A 23,957-nucleotide genomic window follows, 5' to 3' on the forward strand; every position below is an offset into this window, starting at 1 on the left:
ACACTGTACAAGGAGAGGGTCTACAGGAAAAAATAATGCAACCAAATATCAAAACTATGGGGTGGGCCCGAGCCAGTCTGGCTCAGTGGATAGAGTGTCAGCCTGCGGACTGAAGGGCCCCAGGTTTGATTCTGGTCAAGGGCACGTGCTGGGTTGCAGGCTCGATCCATGGTAGGGGGTGTGCAGGAAGCAGCTAATCAATGCTTCTCTCTCATCGTTGATGTTTATGTTTCTATCTCTCTCTCCCTCTCCCTCCCTGTCTGAAATCAATACAAATATATTGCAAAACAAAACAAAACCAAAAACTATGGGGTGGCAATATGGGTAAACCTTAAAAAGATTTTAAAATTTTCTATCCCATAAAACTACCCTTAGCTTGAAATTTTTTCTTTAAATATATTTTTATTAATTTCAGAGAGGAAGGGAGAGGGAGAGATAGAAACCTCAATGATGAGAGAAAATCATTGATCGGCTGTCTCCTGCACAACCCCTACTGGGGATTGAGCCCGCAACCTAGGCATGTGTCCTGACCAAGAATCGAACAGATGACCTCCTGGTTCCTGGGTCGATGCTCAACCATTGAGCAACGCCGGCCAAGCTAGCTTGAAATTTTCTTAGGGGAACCCCAAAGCAGCCTGTAATATAACTTTCAGTGAACTAAGATAAACAGAGAGTGTTCCTTAGGCTCCAAATAATTTATAATAAACTAGCGTTCCCATTGCAGGAAAAATCCTGCAATAGGGTTTCCTGCTGCACTCTACCCGGCCCCGCCTCCGCTCCTCCCTTGTCCCCCGGCCCACCTTCTCCGCCAGCCCGCCCTGCTCTCCTTCCTTCTCCCCCAGCCCCGCCTCCGCTCCTCCCTTCTCCTCCCCCGGGCTTGCTTGCTTCTCCGCAGCTTTGCTCCCTTCAGCATCTCTTGGCTTCTTTCTAAGCTGTCTTGATATGCAAATTAGCCGCCATCTTTGTTAGGGGTAATTTGCATACCTGTCCTGATTGGCTGGTGGGCGTGGCTTGGCTGGTGGGCGTGGCTTGGGCATAGCAAAGGTGTGGTCAATTTGCATATTTGTCTATTATTAGGTAGGATATCACAGAATTCAAAGATATAGTCTGGTCACTTTGTCACTTAGAAAAAGGATCTCATTTTTGCTTGAAGTATATATACCAGGGGTCCTCAAACTTTTTAAACAGGGGGCCACAGTTCACTGTCCCTCAGATGGTTGGAGGGCCGGACTATAGTTTAAAAAAAACTATGAACAAATTCCTATGCACACTGCACATATCTTATTTTGAAGTAACAAAAAAACAAAACAGCAAAAACACCCGCATGTGGCCCGCAGGCCGTAGTTTGAGGACGCCTGATATATACCATGTATAAAGGAGAGGTGGGGGTCAGAGTGGAGGGGATGATTTTGAAAATTAACTGGCTGATCCACTTAGGATTTTGGTGAATGTGAAGAGATAGGAGTCAAGGACACAGGCTAGGAGGAAAGAGGACTAGAATTGCCAAAGGAAGAGAAGAAGCTGAAAACAGTCAGGGTGTTTCATACAGCAGCATTCCAGACAAATCTCAGCAGGGGTGGATAAATGACACTGCCACACATACATACATTTCTGGAGTTCTGATCCCGTTCTCTAAGGCCAGGTCCCGATAAGCTTTGCAGGCCATCAGTATGCTTTCTGTACCCCCAGAGGTCACCTGTGAAAAAGGAGAGATGTCATCTGTGGAGGGAAGTTAGGGATACTTATCAGCCTACCCTGATTTTGATGGTGGCTGGTACAGGGCAGACACTGCTATGTCTTCCAGAAGGGAAACTTGGCTTTGTTTACTAAGCCCACGCTGGGTTCAGGAGAAGAGTAAAAACACGAACTAAGATGAGCAGAAGCTCCATGCTGTCTGGACAACTTGCACATCTGCCCAGATCTGTGCACAATCCATTTCCTCATTAATTCCTCCAATTGCAGATAGGACAGGGCATTTTACACCATTCAAAAGCATCAGGATTGACTTTGATTTAAATTTTCAATGACCACTGAAACCTGAAATTGTGAGGTTACAGTTCTAGTAAACTATGCAATACATTAGAAGACCAAGAACAGATAATTAGGCACTCTAAAATGAAGTTCTGGTTTTTTACAAGTTTGAAAGAAAAAGAAGCCTCTACTTAGAGTTTGTTATCTGAAATCAAAACAAAAATCCTAATGTTTCTCAATGAAATAAAATTTTTTCCTGAATCGAGGTCTAGCAACTCTGATATAGGCAACAAAAAGACTCAGCAGTCATTTCATTCATCTTATAGACCCCAAGGGACTACAATCTCAAAGGGTGAGGACCAATCTGTTCAGGACAATATTCCTAGCACCAAGCCTCGTAGCAGACACCTAACAGACCCTCAATTAACATTTCTTAATTGTTTGACTCTCAGTAAGCCATGACTAACACAGGCATATCATACCCACCTGGCTATCTTTCGATAACATCTAAGAATTAATAACTTTAAAACAAGCCGAAAAAGAAAAGCCATAGCACTGAGCTAGGTGGATATTTTCTTAAATTTATCATTTCCAAAGACTCACATGATCTTATATAGCTTTTTCATTATATAGGTGAGAAAACTGAGCTGCTGAGAGACTAAAGTGATGTACCCAATGTCATCCATTAGCATCTGTTGATAAGAAGTAAAACTTCCTATGTTTTTGTATTTAGTGTAGCTAAATATGAGACAGAATGAGAGATGGTAATTACTGAAGCTTCCTAAAATAATATCCACATATAGGACAAAAGTAGCATTCGATACCAAATCCCAGTAGTCAGGAGTTATATGGGAGATTAGCTGAGAAAAGTTAAGTCATTTTTGATTCAGGAAGTCTTCATGAAACATGTGACAATCATCCACAAAGTAATGCACTGAACGTGGGCATAGCACACTTGTGTGTAGGTCTCTGCACTTCAATGCTGGAGAAGACGAAAGTGCTTACACTGAGGTCAGCTCTGCACATCAGCAGCATGTCCTGTGCTCCAGCTAAAACCTCAGAATGTCACATGAGAAGTCAAACCAGCTGTGAAGCAAGTCGGAAAAGGACCAGCAAAGTCAGTCTCCAGGGAGTCCATCTCTTACTAAGGTCAAGTAATGACATACGCAAAAATACTTCCAAACCCTAGTTACTCACTTCACATGTCCTATATTTAGTTCAACCGTTAAGCAAATCAACATCGATATTTGTTAAGGAAATATCAGTGTATTTTTTTACTATTAAAGCTGGGATACCTCAATTCTATTTCTAATTCTTATTTCTGATCCCAAAATTCTGTTTAAAGATTCTCCCATTTCCCTCCTCCCCCTGCACTCAAAGGGAAATGAAAATTTAGCTGTGAAGTAAGAAGGCAGAGGCTTCAATAACTACTTGTTATGTTAGTCAGCTTCTTTTAACATTTATAGTAACTCTCACTCTAACATATGAAATGTGTGTCAAAAACAAGAGTAGGACATGACCTGTTTGGAAATTTTTCTTTTAGGTGATGTTTGATCCTACTGACACTTGCAAAAGCCAGGACCAGTTTCCTTGGCAACCCAATTTCTTTTGGTTATATAGTCCCCTCTCATCCATTTTGAGGCAAATGAAGTTAATAAAAGGAAAAAAGGTGAAGGCTAAAAAACAAAGAACAAGAAGTGTAATACCTTAAATGGGAATAGTCTAAAGACAGCCCAACCCTTAAGGCTTTGTCTTCATGTTCCCCACCTTTGAACTTTCTTCACCGAAAGCAGCTCCTCAAGAGAGAGATAGAGCCAGAGACTGAGAACTCGAAGGATCCCAGAGATTTCTAAAGTCTAAGCTTTAGAAGAGACTAGGGATCTTAGACTTCATCCTTCTCCTGAACCCTGACACATCCACTAAAGAAAATCATAACGGGAGAGACATGGCTTAGTTGTACCTATGCAAAAGCAAAGTACAAATACCCTAGTGCTGGACTTCTGGAAGACTGAAACTATCTCACGGACTTCCTCCCAATACCTATAAGAATAAAGAAAAACAGTAGTGACAACGTGTAATAAGAACCAAAGGAGGAATGAGATATAATCTGATGCAATAAACTTCCAACACTAGCAATAAAAAGAAGAAACAAGTTTCCAATCCATAGCAGAGAGCAAAACACAGTTCATAATCCCTCTTCTAAGCCCTGGAAATTATCCAGGCAACTTAGCAAAATCCTGACCATTCTTATTAATACCCCTAATCTTCGGAGAAGCAAATGGAAGGGGTTCCTTATCTTCTCTCCTGCTCTTCAGAGTGGATCAGAGTGGTAAACACGGCAGCTAGGGAGAAAGAGCAAAATGGGGAGAGAACATCTGGACTGATTCTTTGAAGTGGAGACTACAGAAATACCAGATGGGTTAAAGAAGTAATCAAAGCCCAAAGGGTATTATTATTCCCTTCCAACTAGGCAGAGTGAACTCCGGTACAGTTAACTTTTAACAATCTCTCAGAAGGTAAGACCTAGATATATTGAAATACAGGTGTAACAAAGCTTTAGCTGAGTCCTGCCTCAACCAAATGCTCTCAGACAAGAAATCACCCACCATGCATCAGAACAAATAGAATGTCCAGAGACAGCCACCTAAGCATGAGCCAAGACAAAAGAAAATGGCATGGTAACGATGCAAACATATACAAAGAAAAAAGTAGCGTGCAAAATAAAAGCCCAGCTCCAAAGGCAACCACCTAAGGAACAGAAGGAAATTCCTCATGACTGTTTCTCATTATAGGACAATATCATAAGGTCATGATTCTAGAAAAGTGTTGAAAAGCTGGACACTGAAACAACAAAATGAGACTGCAAACTTTAAAAAAACAAAGTACCAAACAGCACCGATACAGAACTAGAAACAGAAAGGAACAGAATAAACACTGCTAAGAATAAAAAGACTGACTTAGAGGAAAGGTTTAAGGTAAATTTAGTGAACCCAGATAAATAAGACAGAGACTGAAAGATCAATGTCACTCCACACTTGGAGAATTGTGTCTATCTGGCTGTCGTAGATAACCAAAAAGCGTTCAGAGAAGAATGACAGGGATGGGTGGCAATCTGTTTGGAAATCGTATTCCCTAAGGAACAGCTGATTAACCTAGGAAAAACAGGGAAGAGATTCAGGGGTAAAGAGGCTTCCAAGTACACAAAGGTCTCTCACATGGGAAAAAACACACAGAACAATCATGGGACTTCTATTTCCAGCAATACAGATTATATACCTTGGACAACGCTCCTACCTGAAGCTAAAAAACCTGGTAAGCCCTAACCGGTTTGACTCAGTGGTTAGATTGTCGGCCCCTGGACTAAACGGTCATGGGTTCGATTCTGGTCAAGGTCACGTACCTCATTTGCAGACTCAATCCCCAGCCAACTCAGGGTGCATTCGGGAGGTAATCAATCAATGTGTCTCACATCAATGTTTCCCTCTTTGTCTCTCCCCTCCCTTCCACTCTCTCTAAAAACATCAATGGAAAAAATATCCCCAGGTGAGGATTAATTTTTTTAAAAAACCTGATAAAACATTACTTTTTTTTTTTATATCCCCCACTGAGCTAACGTAAAGGAATATCTGAAACTGCAAACAAAACAAAATCAAGAATCCTACAAAATAAGTGAGTGCCAAAGCTGGCTTTACCTCTGAGGGTGGCTGCCAATCCCAAGAGACCTTAAACTCCCGCGCCCATTCAAGAACATGAGATAAATTTAGGACCTGCCCAATGTAAGAAGGCTAATGGGAGATGGCTGGAAAAAAATGGAATTACACCCACAATCTGAGGGGTACAAGGAAAAAATCCCACTGGTACAGAAGAGGACATCAAGAAAAATTGCTTTTCTCAACCCTGTTGCTCAGGAAAGAAGAATAAGGATTTCTAAAGCATGTATAACAAGGCAGCTTTTATGTGAGTTTGTGGTCTGAACTCAACTACCTCTGTAGTGCAAAACTATAAGCTGTGAACTGGACTAAAATTGGTTCCAATGTGGTAGTACTTCCCAGCAACTGACAGAAGTAATTACAAACCTTTTTTGGAAGAATTTAACTTCAATCTAGGCCTTAAAGTTAAGTTCCCAGGAAAATGAATGGTTTATAGTAAAAAAATAAATAAATACAACTATAAGGATGCAAGACAACACAAGTGAAACCAGCAGAAACAGAAAGGCCATGAACAATGGAACTGTCAGAAGAGAATATAAAATAATTACGTGCAACATATTTAAATAAACTATAAGCCAAGGGGCAATAAAGAACCACCAAACAGATTTAAAAACAAAAGAAGAGCTCAGCCCACGTGGCTCAGCTGGTAAGCGCTGTCCTGTGCACCAAGGGTTCCTGGTTTGATTCCTGGTTAGGGCACCATTCCTGATCGAGGCATGTACTAAAGGCAACAGATCAAAATCAATCTCTCTCTCTCTCTCTCTCTCTCTCTCTCTCTCTCTCTCACCCCTTCCTCTCTCTAAGCATGTCCTCTGTTGAGGATTAAATGAATGAATGAACGAACGAATGAACCAAATAGAATTCTCAAGAATGAAAAATACAGTAAACAAAATTTAAAAACCCAATGGAAGACTAAAATGTAGATTAGACACAACTAGAAAGGGAATTAATAAAATCCCTGTACTGATCACACAACTCCAACAATTATCAGCTCATTGCCAGTCTTTTCATCTACCCCCAACTGCCCCAGGCATTGTTGTTATTGAGAAAATCAGTTGTTCTAATAGTTATACCTTTACAGGTAGTTTTGCTTTGTGTGTTTTTTTCCTGGCTGCTTTAAACCCTGTTTTAGCCTTTCTCACTCTAACCTTCATGTTTCTTAACTTCACTTTTGTACTTTCTATTTATTTGTCTCTCTGGATTCTTTTTCTAGTTGTTTTAAAATCTGTCTTGTTCCATAAATTTTACTTAGAAACCATGTAAATATTTTACAGAGTTATAAATGAACCAGGGTTCCTTGGACAAATGGCTGACCCCGGGTCTAGAGCAGAAATGTACAGGATGACCATGGAATAATAAAAATATTTTGTCAAAAAAAAAAAAGGGAAGAATGGAAGCTTTACTAGTAAAAGACTATGTGAGTCATGCAGAAGGACCCAGGAACCAAAATTAGAAAGCTCCCACAAGCCAAAAATGGAGCAATCTGGGCATCAATTTGAGGAACAACTATAATGGACTGAAGCATACATAATTTCCTTATCCACCCTACTGTTGATAGACATCTGATTTATTTCCAGTTTTTAGCTAACACGAACAATGCTGCTATGAATATATATCTATGCTAATACACAAATGCTTTTCTAGGATATATCCTGAGTTGGAGAATTTCAGGGTCATAAGACTTCTATCTTCAACTTTACTGGGTAAGGTCAAACTGTTTTGTGTTTGTTTAACCTTTGGTCTCTTAAAAGAAATTGTCTGATGGCACAGGAGAATACTACATACTATAAGTATATCGTCATCTCCCCTCTAAGTCACGCTGTTCATCAAATGCCATAAGAGAACCCATTATTGGTCCATTTTGTAACCATTTTAGAATTATTTTGGGGAAATGAATGCCATGAATACCAGTTCTGTTACCTACTGAATATTTGAACATGTTGATTACCATGGTGCCAACATAATAATAAAACAATACATCTTACTGGAAAAACACAAAAAGTATTGAAAGTTATTGTCTTTGGATGGGCCCTTCGATAATTAAATCTGCAGACTTTATAATGATTACAAAGTATCTGATAGGGTGAGCACCTCTACGTTACCACTGCAGCACACTGGGTTAAATCTAACGCTATCCTGCATAAACTGAGATTTCATTTTTTCTAGGAAGACAGTATCAGTTTGTAGTAACAAATCTAAACAGAAGTTTATCAATCACAGTTTAGGAAAACTAACAAATGTTATTGAAAAGAATAGTTGAAACATCTGTGTCTTCAATATAAATGATACCTCTTCCTTTATTCCTAAACCAACTAAATGAGATGCGATTTATAGCAAAATCAGCAAGTAAGCTGCCAGCTCAAGTAAAATGAAAAAGTATAAAAATAAGTCACCACGACATGGTTCAGCAAATTATATAAGAAAGTGGATAGGAAGGTGGGTGGATGAAAGAAAGGAAGAGAAAGAAGGAAGCAGAGAGCAGATAGGGCAAAATATATTTAGTGAATCCAGGGTGTTCTTTAAACTATTCTGGCAACTTTATGTAAATGTAAAGTTTTTCAAAGTACAAAATTGAAGAGAAAGATTATCTACAAGAATATATGCCAAAATGTTGATACTTTATGAATTACAGAACTACAAGCAGTATTTTTTTAATATATTTTTATTGACTTCAGAGAGGGAGGGAGAGGGAGAGAGATAGAAACATCAATGATGAGAGAGAATCATTGATTGGCTGCCTCCTGCACGCCCCCTACTGGGGATCAAGCCCGCAACCCAGGCACGTGCCCCTGACTGGAATGGGACCGGGGACCCTTCAGTCCTCAGGCCAATGCTCTATCCACTGAGCAAAACTGGCTAGTGCTACAAACAGTATTTTTAAATTACTGTTAATCTGGATCTTTCTACAATAATCACATATCATCTATGTAATAAAAAAAGTAAAATGTTCTAATTTTCCTATTTTAAGCTAAAAAAATACTGGATGCATATACTTACACATCCACAGGAATCCGGTCCCCCATTGAAAAGGGAACAAGCTATCCTCACAATCTCTGCTTCTATCTTCCGTAGTCCTGGGAAGATATCTGGATGCAGGGGATTACTCCATGCAAAATCTCCATAAGCCTGCAAAGGAATGCAAGCAGATATGAAGCAAGACAATTAAGCTGTACAGGACAAACAATCATACACTAAACCAAAATTTCTAGGTATTAGGCACAACATTAGACACTGGAAAACGGTAGACTATGTTCCCCAACCTAAAGAAGATCAAAATACAGTGGAGGAGACACACATGCAAATAAATTATTTTACAATGTGGTAGGAGAAGAAGTATAAATGTGGTTAAAAGCACAGACTACAATGCCAAGCAGACTCAGTTTGAAGATTAAGCTTCACCTGTCACTTCTAGCTGTGTAATCTCAGGAAAAATAACCTCTGAGGCTCAGTTTTCTCATATGCTAAAAGGGGTAATTAAGGTACTGATCTGATAGGGTTCTGGCGATAAGCAAATAACTAACATAACACATGCAAAGCACTTAGTAGAGTGTCTGGCACAAAGCAGCGATTGTTTTAAGTGCAATGCCAGATGTGTGTGTGTGAGGGTAAGGGGCCTTAAAGAGGGAATAATGAGCATCCTGAGTGGTCTGGAGGTGTCTGCTGAGTGGAACCTTGAGAGAAATAGGAATTCATCATTTACAACAGGTGGAGTGAAGGAGAGAAAGGCAAACAACATAAGAGCAAGGTGTACTCTGTAAAAAGAAAAGGCACCAGCTAGTGTTTACATGGGAAAGTAATAGGAGGGTTTGCCAAAAGTAGGTGGGAGCTGGCTCATGAGGGACTTGGTATTTTCTGCCTCATAAGCAGCTTGTATTGTATCCTGTAGACGATAGGAAGCCACGGAAGGATTTTTAAACACAGAAATAAGATTGGAGCATTATGTCAAGATACAGCTGAGCAAAACCTATATTTAGTATGGTATAAGCAGTTTCATGATTATAATAATCAAACACAAATATCTCAGAGACCATCAGTCAATGCCGATTTTATATGGCAAAGTGGGATTTCAAAATTAAATCTGACTAGAAATGGAAGATGCTAAAGGCAATTCTAAAGTCAACAAAAAATGAGAAGTATTTTCATTATAAGTGAAACCACACTCATTCTCAGATCATCTGATTTGAGAGTCGGGTAGTATCGGAAATTATAACCAAGTTTCTCTCCCTTGTCTCTTCTTATCAAACAAAATGTGTCTTAATATTAATAATCTCAAACTCTGGGAATATCTTCCCTGTTAATCTGCCTTCTACACAGGGTGTCAATAAAGCCTGCAAACATAAACAATATTTTACTTTATTACAGACTAAAGATATCTTTAACAATATTATACATGTTCACCTGTTGGGTGAAGAGAAACTTTCTAAACTTTAGTTTTATTTTAACAATAAACTTTTCTTAAGTAATATTTAAATTACAAAGTAGATACCAATGAGGTACTATAAACTGGCACAGACCACACGCACTCCCCTCGAGTCCTGGGCATTCACCTTCACGAGGAGCTCAGTGAGCTTCTCCTCCCCACTGTACACCGCTCCGGAGGCTCGCCCTTCTTGCCACAAGACATCTGCAGAGAAAAGTTAACATCACTGGGTCAGTAAGCAGAAACTTTTAGAAGGACAGGTAGGGTCTAAAAAGAAGAAATGCTAAGGAAGTCCTTTGAGTACAAAAGAAAAAAAATTTTTTGAGTGGAAATCCAAAGGTGTCTTTATATTACATCAAGAAAGAAAAAATCCATTACAGCTACCACAGCAAAATAAAGATCATCAATTAGTATCAACATATGAAAAAGATACCCATAGCACCTAGTACAGTAAAGTCCAATAAGCATGCTGACCTCTTCCCCAACTGCCTTCTAACAGCAGAAACATTTTCCTCCATCTATATATCATTCTATGTTCTCTACAGGGCTTAGCTTGACCTTTGTCAGCAATGCTTCCTTCTTCCCGCCCTTCCTATCTAGTCCTAGGAAGTGTGGGAACTGTTATGAGCAGAGGTGGCAGAGAAGTGAAATTTCAGTACACAGTCAGGACGGCTGGAGTCAGGGAATTGAATCATGACTACACCAGCCACAATGAGACATCTTAGTCTCAGGGGCCCCTCCATCAGACAAGAGTTTGGAAACCCACACAGAATTAGCCACCTGCTTCCAGCAACATCTGCTGCTACATCCAGGATCAGAACAGACAACACTGGGGTAAAGCTCACCGGAAAGATTCCTGACCAGAACATAAGGCCCAACTTTCCATCTCCTGCCTGAGGATCCACATTACATACTCTACATTATACCAACAAATGTGTCTCAGGTCCTTTTGCTACAATATGGCGGTGGCCTATTGAAATTGAGTAGTGAGAAAGCTATTACAAAAACACATTAATTATAGACTATAGTCATGGGCTCCACAAAACAAAGATCTTCAGCTCCAACAAGAGAGCAGAGGACTGAGTAGTGACTATCCAGACTAATCCCTCAATCTCACCAACCTGCCAAACTCTGGTTTGCTGCCAGCTTGACTTCCCTCTGTCCTTAGAGGACCCTGCTCTGTACCAGGTGTATGTTCAGACCAGAGGCTACCAGACTTTCAAAATCAGGATACATGGTTTCATTTCCTGTTTTTTTACTGCTGCTACAGAGTATACCAATGGATGGTGACTTAAAAGTGGAAGGGAAGGCAGCAGCCAGATCTCATAATCACAGAAACCCTTAATATACAGGTCTCAGAGTGCTATTCCTGCTTTATATTATCTATAAACCATGGACTGTACCTAGTTTTGTACCAGCTGATGTCAAAAGCTCAACACATTGCATTTAACATTTTTAAATGTATTTTTTATTTTTTAAGTGTATTTGTATTGATTTCAGAGAGGAAGGGAGAGGAAGAGAGATAGAAACATTAATAATGAGAATCATTGATTGGCTGCCTCCTGCATGCCCCCTACTGGGGATCAAGCCCATAAAGCGGGCATGTGCCCTTGACCAGAATCAAACCTGGGACCTTTCAGTCCACAGGCCAACATGCTCTATCCACTGAGCCAAACTGGCTAGGGCTAAAACGTATTTTTTAAATGCAACATGGTATCCTGGGCTGGATCCTAGAACATAAAAAAGGACATTAGTGGAAAAACTGGTGAAATCAGAAGAGAATTTGTAGTTCAGTTAACAGAACTGTAGCAATGTTAATTTTTTAGCTTTGACACATGTTATTTTAATTGTTAAAATCAGGAGAAGCTGGATAAGGGAGAGATGGGAAATCTCTGTATTATCTTTGCAAATTTTCTATAAATTATGCCAAACTAAAATCCTACTTTTAAAAAGTATTCATAATATGACTTTAATGTGTAACAAACATGCATTTGTGTTAATAATTAACATTTATTGAGCACTTACTACATACCAGATATTATACATTTACATGTATGATCTCATTCAATCTCTATAATCATCCTTTCAAATAAGTATTATTATTCCCATTGCAGAGAGACAGAAGTTGAAGCATAGAGAAATTAAGTAACTCACCCATTTTTATTACACATATTATCTTTTCAAAGAACAAATATATCTGTTTTTCTCAGGCTTACAAAAGGAAATGAAACCAAGTTCCACTGTCTCTGAGATTTGTTTGTTTTATGGATGAAGGATGAATCTAAATATAAATTTTAAAATATGAAAGTCAACGTTTGAGACAGGCCCTTCTGAGCATTTACATATCTGGATGAACCATTCTTTTTTTTTCCTTTTCTTGCACATGTGAGAGAGAGGGTGAGACTGAGTGTGTGTCTGAGAGAGAGAGAGAGAGAGGGTGAGACTGGATGTGTGTGTGTGTGTGTGTGTGTGTGTGTGTGTGAGAGAGAGAGAGAGAGAGAGAGAGAGAGAGAGAGAGAGAGAGAGAGAGAACGAACCCAGGATGAATTGTTCTTAACTTCACAAACATTAACTGACCGCCAGCCAGGTTACTGAAGTAGATAGCATGCATGTGCAGAGTCATACCCATAGAGCTGTACTCCTTGAGCTTCTCCAGAACTGCAGACGAGCTCAGACCTTGAGGGGGCAGAACCTTCACATACTCCTTGTCCACTTGCAGAAATGACAGGTTCTTGCTAATATCATCCTTGACCTTGTTCAACTCATCTTGGATCTTCAAAGGTAAGAAAGACAAAGTTAACAAGGAAATGGAAGAATACAGTATAGAGAAGAACCAGTTGCGACACTAAGTCAACTGCCAAAGGCTGGGAACCACACAAATACTACAGAAAAAGGGGGGTATTTTTTTCTTAAAGAGACATGATGACAATTTGTGCAACTATTTTCTGGCATGTGCAACACTTTCTTAGAAATCTGAAAAGTTGACTTTCTCTCTGAAGGTCAAAGATGCACCTGAATGCCACCCCCCACCCCACCCCCATCCCGTGCCTTTCCTCTGCCATGTCAACATCACCACTGCTTTACTTGGTTTGCATTTGCTAATGTCAGCACTTCTTTGAGGGCAACATTTGGACCTTGTTCCTGCCCTGAGCAGCTAATGTGTCTGCTAAAGAAACAAAGGTAGAGCCACAAACAGTCACCAGAAAACAGGCCACACAGCAGTAAAATGGATCCTGGTGCTTGTCCAAGTGATGAACTCCTTCAAAAGACAGGTACAGAGCACAGGAGGCACCTGGAGGCCCTGCACAACTCCCCCCATAGAAGCTCAAGCCCCCCTGGGAAGTGCCAGGAAGACAGCATTCTATCCACTCAGGCTGGCCACAGCTTGTAACCGAAGTGCTCACTCAAAATAAATAACTTCTTGTCTCTGAGCCTCAAAATTTGCTTCTAAAATATGAAAGGTGATTAACCATATAGTTTCTAAGCCCCTTCCAATTCTGTTAGTTCATAAATCTAAGAATAGGTTCTGAAACCCTAGCATTGTCTCAAAATCTAAAATTGAAACAGAAAAAACATGAAGAAAAATAAGGGCAGAAAAAATATAGGGACTGAAAAGGGGAAATGCTATTATCCTTAATGAGCCAGTCTGTCCATTATATCTTCCCCCTTTCCTTGACTCTTTATTCTATAAGAACCAAAGCAGATTTAATTTGGGGGCTTAATATAATTTGAAGTAAAATAAAAGCCTACGTATCTACCCTCATGCCCTATCTCCACCCCAGTTATTACTTCTACTTCCCCACAGGAAATGAACTTGATAATACATAGTTTGTGAGTGTTTATATAGTGCTCTGAATGGATTTCAGTTAAAGGCTAAAGATAACTGACACCTTTGCTGGTCTGGCCAGAAAAGGGAATTGAAAGCCAAAAATAAAAGAAAGATTGAGGAGGAGCTGAGGTGAAAGGCAGGATACTGGAGGAGATGAAGACATCAAGAACTCATTTGCTTCCTTAAAGCTTGCAATGGGGCCTGCCCTGTTTATCTTCATCTGTGATAAAAAGGAAGGGTACAGAGGTGACTATTTTATACTCAGTGAGGGTGAGGGCAGAGAAAATACAGTAAAGGGAACATACTAGGCTATGGATAGGTACAAAGAGCAAGAGAATAGCTCTGTTATCTAAATTTCTAAACCTGGGATCAGCAAACTACAACCCAAATCTGGCCTACGCCTATTTTTGTAAAGAAAATTCCCTGGAATACGGCCAGGTTCATTCTTCTACCGATGATACTGTTGCTGCATTCCCTCTGCAAGGGCAGAGTTGAGGAGTTGTGACAGACATAGTATGGCCTACAAAGCCTAAAATGTCTCATATCCAGCCCTTTACAGAAAGTTTGCCAACCTTGATCTAAACCACATAAGTACTCAACCCCCACATAAATAACTAAAATCAGCCCAGCCAAATATTGCTCCAGAGCATCATGTGACTTCTATAAAGTTTTCTAATTTCAAATTCTTGATAGACATCTCCTTTCTCCTTTAGTCACATATATTGCAGAAAAGATTAAGTAAGGTTTCTCAATCTTGGAGATTCTGACATGTTGAGCCAATAATCCTCTGCTGTGTGCAGGGGTGGTCCTGTGCATTGTATGAGGAAGTTTAGCAGCAACCCTGGCCACTATCCACTAAATGCCAACAGCATTCCTCTCCAGTTGTAATAACCAAAAATGCCTCCAATCATTATCAAATGTTCCTTGGAGGTGGAGGACAAAAACACACCTCCCCCTTGAGAATACCAGGTTCAACAAGTAAATAGAAAGAGGTATGACCATAGAGGTGGGTAGGGGAGGAAGATCTATACAGATCCCACTTACCTTGCGACCAATAATAGGCATCTTCCTGATGAGCTTAAAGCATTTCTTTTTAAACCTTGACCATAAACCTAAAAGAAATAAATGGTTCTATTATCCATGGATATAACATGCTAGTCATAGTGCACGAACTATTCAGGTATGTTCTCTGCAACCCCATTTGCCCTCAGGTCACAAAGGTAGAGTTTCAAAAAAAACTTTTAATTTTTTAAGTAATATGATTACATGGCTCAAAAAGTAAAATAAATAAATAAATATATGCACACAGAGTTAAAAGTTTCTCAACTACCCCCAGACCACGTAAATACTGCTACTAGTTTCTAAAATACCCTTCTAGAATTTCTTTATGCATATATAAGCAACAATAAAGATCTATCCTTATTTATCTCTATTTTTACACAAAAGGTAGCATATTCTAGCACTGTACTAGAATTTCTTCTACTTAGAAATATTTTCTTAAAGATTGGTGCTTCAGCCTAGCCGGTGTGGCTCAGTGGTTGAGCATCAACCTATGAATCAGGAGGTCAGGACACATCTCCAGTCAGGGCACATTCCCAATAGTGGGTGTGCAGGAGGCAGCCAATCAATGATTTTCTCTTTCATCATTGATGTTTCTCTCTCTCCCTATTATCTTCCTCTCTGAAATTAATAAAAATATTTTTTCCTAAAAGATTGGTGCTACCTCACTCATTTTTTTATAGCTGTAGAGTATTTCATTATATCTATTACCATAATTTACTTAACCTGCCCCTTCTTGATGGACACTTAGGTTGTTTCTAGTATTTGCTATTACAAACCATGCTAAAATAACTTTATAACACATACCATACTCCATACATACAAGAATACCTACAGGATAAATTCCCAGAAACAGGACTGCTTGGTCAAATGACATACATATGTATTCCAGAATTTTCTACCTTCTCAAGGTTTATAGAGGTCCAACATTTCTCTTCCCTCCCTGAAAACAAATGACCAATGCTTGCTTTTTTTCAGGATCTAGACTACAGTCTCTCATTCAACATATATCCTAACAACATTTTCTGGACCTAAAAAGGCCTTCAGTATCATTACATCAATCAGACTCCATTCTGTTGGCCAGTACATAGGGCAAATATAGAATTCTGATCCTGTTAATGACAATAATTATAAATACATGGCATCGAAATAGACTATTCTACCTTTAATGAATTCACATTCAGTATATCTAATTGACTCTGACAACAAGATTTTGAGGTTGGCAACAATGGGTGAAAGCATTAATAACTAGCTCAAGGCCACAGATCAAATCAGTGGTGGAGCAGGGATTTAAGTGAAGTCTTTGTTTTTCTAGTCCGAGACTCCCAGGACTCTCTGCTGCTTCAAATGCACAACAGAAATGTTCAGTTACCCCAAATGTGTATAAGGAATCTATACCAAGCTTTCATACAGGGCATGAATTGAACATGAACTTTTATAGCATTGCTAGGAGATCTGGGCATTCCAACTTCTCTGGCCACAAGGAGTGTGCTCTCAACAACAGAATGTGTGAGTGTACCTTCTTTTGCTAGTCATTATATAAAGTCTTGCATCTTGCTGTCTTTGCTTAGGTTGCATCCCTGTCTTTCCACCTCGCCCTATGGTTAACTCTATAAATGTCTGGGACAAAAGCAGGTAGTTAAGACACAGACTGAATAAGAAGACAAAAGGACTGAAACCTCTTATCTGTAGTTATTTTTGTTTACATTTTGAAGTATTTCCTTTTAGTCCCATGTTCTACACATTGTAATATATAACTGAGATCTTATTGTATGTACAATATTGTATACTCTTCTCACTTAAAGCATTTTTGACATTAATAAAAATAGTCCATCAAATGAGTATAACTTAGTATTGGATATTTAAACTGTTTGTTATTTGACTATAGTTGACCCTTGAACAACATAGGTTTGAACTGAATGGGTCCGCTTATATGCAGATTTTTAAAAATAAATATATAACACATTGTATCCCCAGATTTCAAATCTGCTGTGAATCATAAACAGTACTTTTGATCACAGTTGGGAAATCTGCAGCTGAGGAGGACCAACTACATGCACTGTTCTAGCCCAGTGGTCAGCAAACTGCAGCTCGCAAGCCATATGCGGCTCTTTGGCCCCTTGAGTTTTTAGCAAAGGCCAGCTTAGGAGTACCCTAATCCTATCTAATAAAAGAGTAATATGCAAATTGACCATCACTCCAACACACAAGATGGCTGCCCACATGTGGACACAAGATGGCTGCCACAAGATGGCAAGCAGGGGAGGGCAGTTGGGAGGGACTGAGGCCTGCAGGGGAGGGCAGTTGGGGGGGACCAGGCCTGCAAGGGAGGGCAGTTGGAGGGGACCAGGCCTTCAGGGAGAGCAGTTAGGGGTGACCAGGCTGGCAGAGGAGGGCAGTTAGGGGTGACCAGGCCTGCAGGGAAGGGCAGTTGCGGGGGGAGGACCTAGGCCTGCAGGGGAGGGCAGTTGGGGGGGGGGAGGCCTGTAGGGGAGGGCAGTTAGCGGGGGACCAGGCCTGCAGGGGAGGGCAGTTGGGGGGGACCAGGCCTGCAGGGGAGGGCAGTTTGGGGGAACCCAGGCCTGCAGGGGAGGGCAGTTGGGGGGGACCAGGCCTGCAGGGGAGGGCAGTTGGGGGAGACCAGGCCGGCAGGGGAGGGAAGTTGGGGGGGACCAGACCGGCAGGGAAGGGCAGTTAGAGGCAATCGGACTGGCAGGGGAGCAGTTAGGCATCAATCAGGCTGGCAGGCAGAAGTGGTTAGGGGCAATCAGGAAGGCAGGCAGGCGAGCAGTTGGGAGCCAGCAGTCCTGGATTGTGAGAGGGATGTCTGACTGCCCGTTTAGGCCCAATCCTACTGGGATCAGGCCTAAACGGGCAGTCGGACATCCCTTGAGGGGTCCCAGATTGGAGAGGGTGCAGGCTGGGCTGAGGGACACACACCCCGTGTACGAATTTTGTGCACCGGGCCTCTAGTTAAGTTAATAACAATGTACCTACCTATATAGTTTAAGTTTAAAAAATTTGGCTCTCAAAAGAAATTTCAATCGTTGTACTGTTGGTATTTGGCTCTGTTGACTAATGAGTTTGCCGACCACTGTTCTAGGCCATCTATAATAATAAAAGCATAATATGCAAATTGACCAAATGGCCGAACAGTGAAACGACCATAAGGACGACCTTCTAGACAAAGCCGGGGGAGGGGGGGCCAAGGCAGCCAAAGGGGCTGAGGCAGCCGGGGCTGGCGAAGACCTACTCTTGTACAATTTTGTGCACTGAGGCTCTAGTCCTATATAATAAAGAGCTAATATGCTAATTAGACTGGACGGCAGAATGACCTTCAGGAACAACCTTCTGGAATGACCAGTGGGCGGGGCCGTGAGGCAGCCGTGGCCGCAAGATAGCCGGGCTGTGAGGGTCGAGGCAGCAGGGGCTGCAAGGGCCGAGCCCCTTGCTCACGAATTTTGTGCATCGGGCCTCTAGTTTTATATAAGGGACTTGAGCATTCACTAATTCTGGTATCCATGGGGAGTTCTGGAACTAAGTGCCTGAAGATCGTGAGGGACTGTAGTTAAGTTTCGGGGGAATCAAAAGTTATACATGGGCCCTAACTAGTGTGCTTACTGGTTAGAGCGTTGGCCTGCTCAATGAAGGGTCTCGGGTTCGATTCCTGATCAAGGGCATGTATTTGGATTGCAGGTTTGATCAAAGTGTCTCTCTCTCTCTGTCTCTCACCCCCTCCCACTCATCCCTCCCTCCCTTCCACGCTCTCTAAAAAGCAATGGAAATAATATCCTCAGGTGAGGATTAACAAAAGAAAAATGTTATACATGGATTTTCAACTGTGCAGGAGTCGGTCCCCCTAATCCCATGTTGTTCAAGGGTCAACTGTACCTCTAGCCATGTTAAAGCTGTAAAGATTCAGAACCACTTTCTTATTTAATAAATGAAGTAATTAATGAGGTGGAAAGAGGTTCAAAAATTAGCAAACTGATTCAGGTGTCCAAAAGTTCAGTAATGTGACTAGGTAGAGGAGAAAGACTAGACTAATCTGGTGAGAGGTGGAATAAAATGGTACAGGGTAAAAAGAACAGAATACAGGATGGAGACATTAAAATGAGAAGACCACGTGGTCACCACCTAAAAAGATGATCTCAAAAGTAAAAGTCCCCAGAAATACAGAAAGAAAAGTAATTAGAATACGTTAAGGTAATAAAATAGAAAATGTCAGTGTAAGAAAATCAATGTATGGCTCTTCACAGTTTACAAATTCTTTCCACACAAATTATGCCCCTCAATCTTCATATTACCCTATGATTAGGTAAGGCAGGTATTATTATGCTCAATTTATTGTGGGGAAACAGGCTAAGAGAACTTAAGGGTGTTGTCAGGGCTAGAAACTGGAAGAGTTGATCACACCCTCCTACCACATAAATGGTTTCTGTTGATGAACTACCGACAATCAGTTAAAGCAGCATCAAGTGGTAAGAATTTGAGCAGATAATGACGCAGCATAAAGAAGGAAGAGAGAACACCTTAGAGAGCTGCTACCCCTTGCCCATCCTCCCACCCGGTTCCTGCTGCTGCTGCTGCTGCTTGTTCTTATCTACCCTGGCATCCAATCTGTGTTCTAGAATTACCCTTTCCTTCAGAAAAGTATTCAGAGTTTCAATATTAGCAAAGTTTATCATTAGTCCAGACTTTAGACGCCTCTAGAGCAATATACTAAAAATAACTTGATTGTTCAGTGATATGTGGAATACTTCTCTACATGAGCAAGTTTCTGAAAAAAATATGGCATTGCTATCAAAATGATCTCCAATGTCTGGAGGGAAGACAAATATTTTTATGTGTCTAAAATTCAAGTTGGCAGTTACAAAACAAGAAGTGTGCTGTGTGTATACATATGCATAAAACTATGAAACTGCCAACATTTTTGACCTACAGAAACTACATTTTGTATGAATATATAACTTAGACACATAAACAGTGGTTAGATCTAGGTAGCAAGATTTTAATTTTGTTATGATGGTTTACCTATGTCTGATTTTCTACAATGAACATATACTACTTCTGTAATAATAAAAAATAGGTTATTAAAAATAAAACAACTGAAATGGCTTGAATTGAGCTCACAAAGATCTAGGTGGCACTCTGCTACTATGAATTTTCTCATGGAATGCTTCGAGCCCAGCATATTCTTTTTGGAACACTAAAGGAAGGAAGTACCAGGACCTAGGATGCTCTGCTTCTACCAGTTAAGCAAATTGTACATGAGCACTGTGGGCCGCAGAATTAGAAACAGAAGTAACACCTAAAAAGTTAATACTAATTATAAAGCAAAGGAATACAAATCTCTAACCTTAGTCTGTTTTTACAAATGCACCACCTTAAAAGGAAAAGTATATAGAATAGTGGCTGTCAAGAGCTGGGGAGAGGAGGGAATGGGGAGCAATTGTTTAATGGGGACAGAGTTTCCATTTAGGATAATGAAAAAGCTCTAAAGAGGGATGGTAGTGATGGTTGCACAACATTGTGAATGTAATACCCCTGAAATGTACATTTTTAAAATGGGGAAAATGGAAAATGTTATTTTATGTATCTATATCTTATTATCTATAATAATAAAAGCATAATATGCTAATTAGACTGGACAGCCAAATGACCTTCCGGACGTCCTTCTGGATGACCTTCCGGATGAAGCTGGGACTGCGAGGGCCAAGCCCCTTGCACGAATTTCGTGCATCAGGCCTCTAGTCTATATATATAAAAGCCTAAGCAACAGGTCGAACGGCTGATGCTATGATGCGCACTGACCACCAGGGGGCAGACGCTCAACACAGGAGCTGTCGAGCGACAGCAACTTTGCAGAGTACCCTCTTGCACTCCGGGACCCCTTGGGGGATGTCAGACTGCCAGTTTCAGCCCGATCTCCGCAGGCCAGGCCGAGGGACCCCACCGGTGCACTGAGCCTCTAGTAATAAAAGAAAATAGAAGAACCCTAGCCAGTTGCTCAGTGGTAAGAGCACCGGCCCTCAGACTGAAGTGTTGCTGGTTCGATTACAGGTCAAGGACACGAACCTCATTGTAGGCTTAATCCTGGCCCCGGTCAGGGCATATGCAGGAGGCAACCAATTGATGTTTCTCTTTCACATCAATGTTTCTTTCTCTGTCTCTCCTCCTCTCTTCCACTCTCTCTGAAAATCAATGGGAAAAATAACTTTGGGTGAGGATTTAAAAAAAGAAAGATGGAAGGGAGGGAGGGAGGGAGGGAGACAGAGAGGGAGGGAAATACATTTATTGCGAAGGAAGGAAAGAAGGAAGGAAGGAAGGAAGGAAGGAAGGAAGGAAGGAAGGAAGGAAGGAAGGAAGGAAGGAAGGAAGGAAGGAAGGAAGGACATTTATTGTTACTCCTAAAAGTCCTATGGAAAAGGTCACTTCACCTGGAAGGACAAGCTGGTGGGTACCACTGAATCAAAGGCTTCCGGAGTTCATGGATTAGTAGAATTAATATTATTAAAATGTCCATACTACCCAAAGCAATCTATACATTTGATGCAATCCTTACCAAAATACCAATGACATATTTCACAGATCTAGAACAAATACTCCAAAAATTTATATAGAACCAAAAAAGACCCCAAATAGCTGTAGCAATCTTGAGAAATAAGAACAAAGTTGGAGGAATCACAATACCAGATTTCAAGTTATACTACAAAGCCACTGTAATCAAAACAGCCTGGTACTAGCACAAGAATAGGCACAAAGATCAATGAAACAGAACAGAGAACCCAGAAATTGACTTAAGCCATTACGCTCAATTAATATTTGACAGAGGAGGCAAGAGCATGCAATGAAGTAAAGACAGTCTCTTCAATAAATGGTACTGGGATAATTTGACAGGTTCTTGCAAAAAAATGAAACTACACCACCAACTTACACCATACACAATAATAAATTCAAAATGGATAAGACTTAAATGTAAGTCATAAAACCATAAAACTCCTAGAAGAAACCATAGACGCAAAATATCAGACATCTCATGGAGAATTTTCACCAAAATATCACCTAGGACAAGAAAAACAAAGGGAAAAAAAACAAATGGGATTACCTCAAACTAAAAAGCTTCTACACAGCAAAAGAAACCAGCAACAAAATGAAAAGGGAATCCACTGTATGGGAGAATATATTTGCCAATGATATATCTGATAAGGGTTTAATTTCCAAAATATATAAAGTACTCATACAACTCAACAAAAGGAAGATAACCCAATTAAAAAATGGGCAGAAGACCTGAATAGACGTTTCTCCAAAGAGCACAGACATGCAGATGGCCAAGAGATATATAAAAAATTGCTCAAAGTCACTAATCATTAGAGAGATGCAAATTAAAACAACAATGAGGTACCATCTCACACATGCCAGAATGGCTAACATCAGTAAATCAACAAACAACAAGTACTGGGTAGGATGAGAAGACAAAGGAACCCTAGTACACTGTTGGTGGGAATGCAGACTGGTACACCCACTATGGAAAACAGTGTGGAGTTTCCTCAAAAAATTAAAAAATGGAACTGCCATTTGACCCAGTGATCCCACTGCTAGAAATATATCCTAGGAAACCAGAAACACCAATCAGAAAGAATATATGCACCCCTATGTTCACAGCAGCGTTATTTACAATAGCTAAGATTTGGAAGCAGCCCAAGTGCCCATCAGTAGATGATTTAAAAACTGTGGTACAGGGTGATGGGGAGATATGGGGGAAAAAAGGAGAAACAATTGTAATAATCTGAACAATAAAGATTTATTTAAAAAAAAAACACTGTGGTACATTCACACCATGGATTATTATGCAGCTGTAAAAAATAAGGATCTCTTACCTTTTGAGACAGCATGGAGGGACCTGGAGAATATTATGCTTAAGCAAAATAAGCCAGTCAGAGAAAGACAAGTATCACATGATCTCAGTTACATGTGAAATCTAATGAACAAAATAAACTGATGAAAAGAAAAGATCCAGAGACATTGAAACATACAACAGTCTGACATATTTCAAAGGGTGTGGAGGAGGGAGGAGGAAAGCAGGAAGAGATGAACCAATGAACTTATATGCATATATACATAGCCCATGGACAGACAATAGTGTGGGTAGGTGTTCTGTAGCACTCCCTGCACCCCTTTCCTACCCTTATTAGGGCATCCCAGTTAATTTCCTTGGGATAAGAAACCATTAACATTGAAGGAATTTTAGACATTTCTCATATGTCCACAACTATTTTTTTCCTGATCACATTTGTTTGAAGGGGCTCTTTAACTATTTTTTCTGCTTTTCTTTCTCTTCCCCCAGGAAAATTAAATTAGAAGCTAGACTGTTTTATTTCTATCATGCAAATAGCCATTGAGCCATTCTAGTAACATTGCATAGTAAAATTAGTTCACTCCAGCTTTAAAAACCCAGTTCTCAGTTTCTGTTCCTAGTGTTTGCAAGATTTTCTCAAACTCTGACAACTTAGACAGACTAACCCTGTTAGTGCCTGTACTTGTGCTAGTGCCAGGCTGTATCTGCTCTGTGGTTTGGAAATGGACGCAGTCCTTGTCTTTCTGCTCGGGCTTATTCCTTTCTGGGAACTTTTTTTTTTTTAAAGTTTATCTTTATTGTTGAAAGTATTACAGATGTTCCCCTTTTTACCCCCCATGAATCCCCTCACCCATCTCCCTTCCCCTCCCCAGGGGTGGGGAGGGTAAGCAGGACCTTAGTAAGGATGTAGGATTTACAAACTGGTTGCTAAAAAACTTCTCATCTTCTACACTCTAGAGAAGTGGCTTCCTCTTCCCCATATCAATTAGCTCCCTGAGGCACTACCCAGGAAGCTCAAAGTGCACTGTCTCCAGATATCAGAAGGTCAACTCCAAGAGTCAGGGCCCTCTATCACTTATTTAGATCTCCCCAGAGCCTAGCATAGTGCCT

The 23,957-nt window shown here is 40.5% G+C and overlaps 1 protein-coding gene across 1 annotated transcript in view; it reads right to left on the bottom strand.

Moving 5' to 3' along the window:
* SGPL1 (sphingosine-1-phosphate lyase 1) overlaps positions 1-23,957 on the bottom strand; it is a 58,617-nt gene that overhangs the window by 10,554 nt on the left and 24,106 nt on the right. Inside the window, exons 3-7 of the mRNA XM_028151385.2 lie at positions 14,975-15,042; positions 12,727-12,874; positions 10,229-10,305; positions 8,679-8,807; positions 1,608-1,696 (exon numbers count right to left, since the gene is read on the bottom strand). Coding sequence (XP_028007186.1) covers positions 1,608-1,696; positions 8,679-8,807; positions 10,229-10,305; positions 12,727-12,874; positions 14,975-15,042 — 511 coding nt within the window. The remainder of the gene's footprint in view (positions 1-1,607; positions 1,697-8,678; positions 8,808-10,228; positions 10,306-12,726; positions 12,875-14,974; positions 15,043-23,957) is intronic.

The sequence above is a fragment of the Eptesicus fuscus genome, chromosome 17 (assembly GCF_027574615.1).
Source record: "Eptesicus fuscus isolate TK198812 chromosome 17, DD_ASM_mEF_20220401, whole genome shotgun sequence".
NCBI lineage: Eukaryota > Metazoa > Chordata > Mammalia > Chiroptera > Vespertilionidae > Eptesicus > Eptesicus fuscus.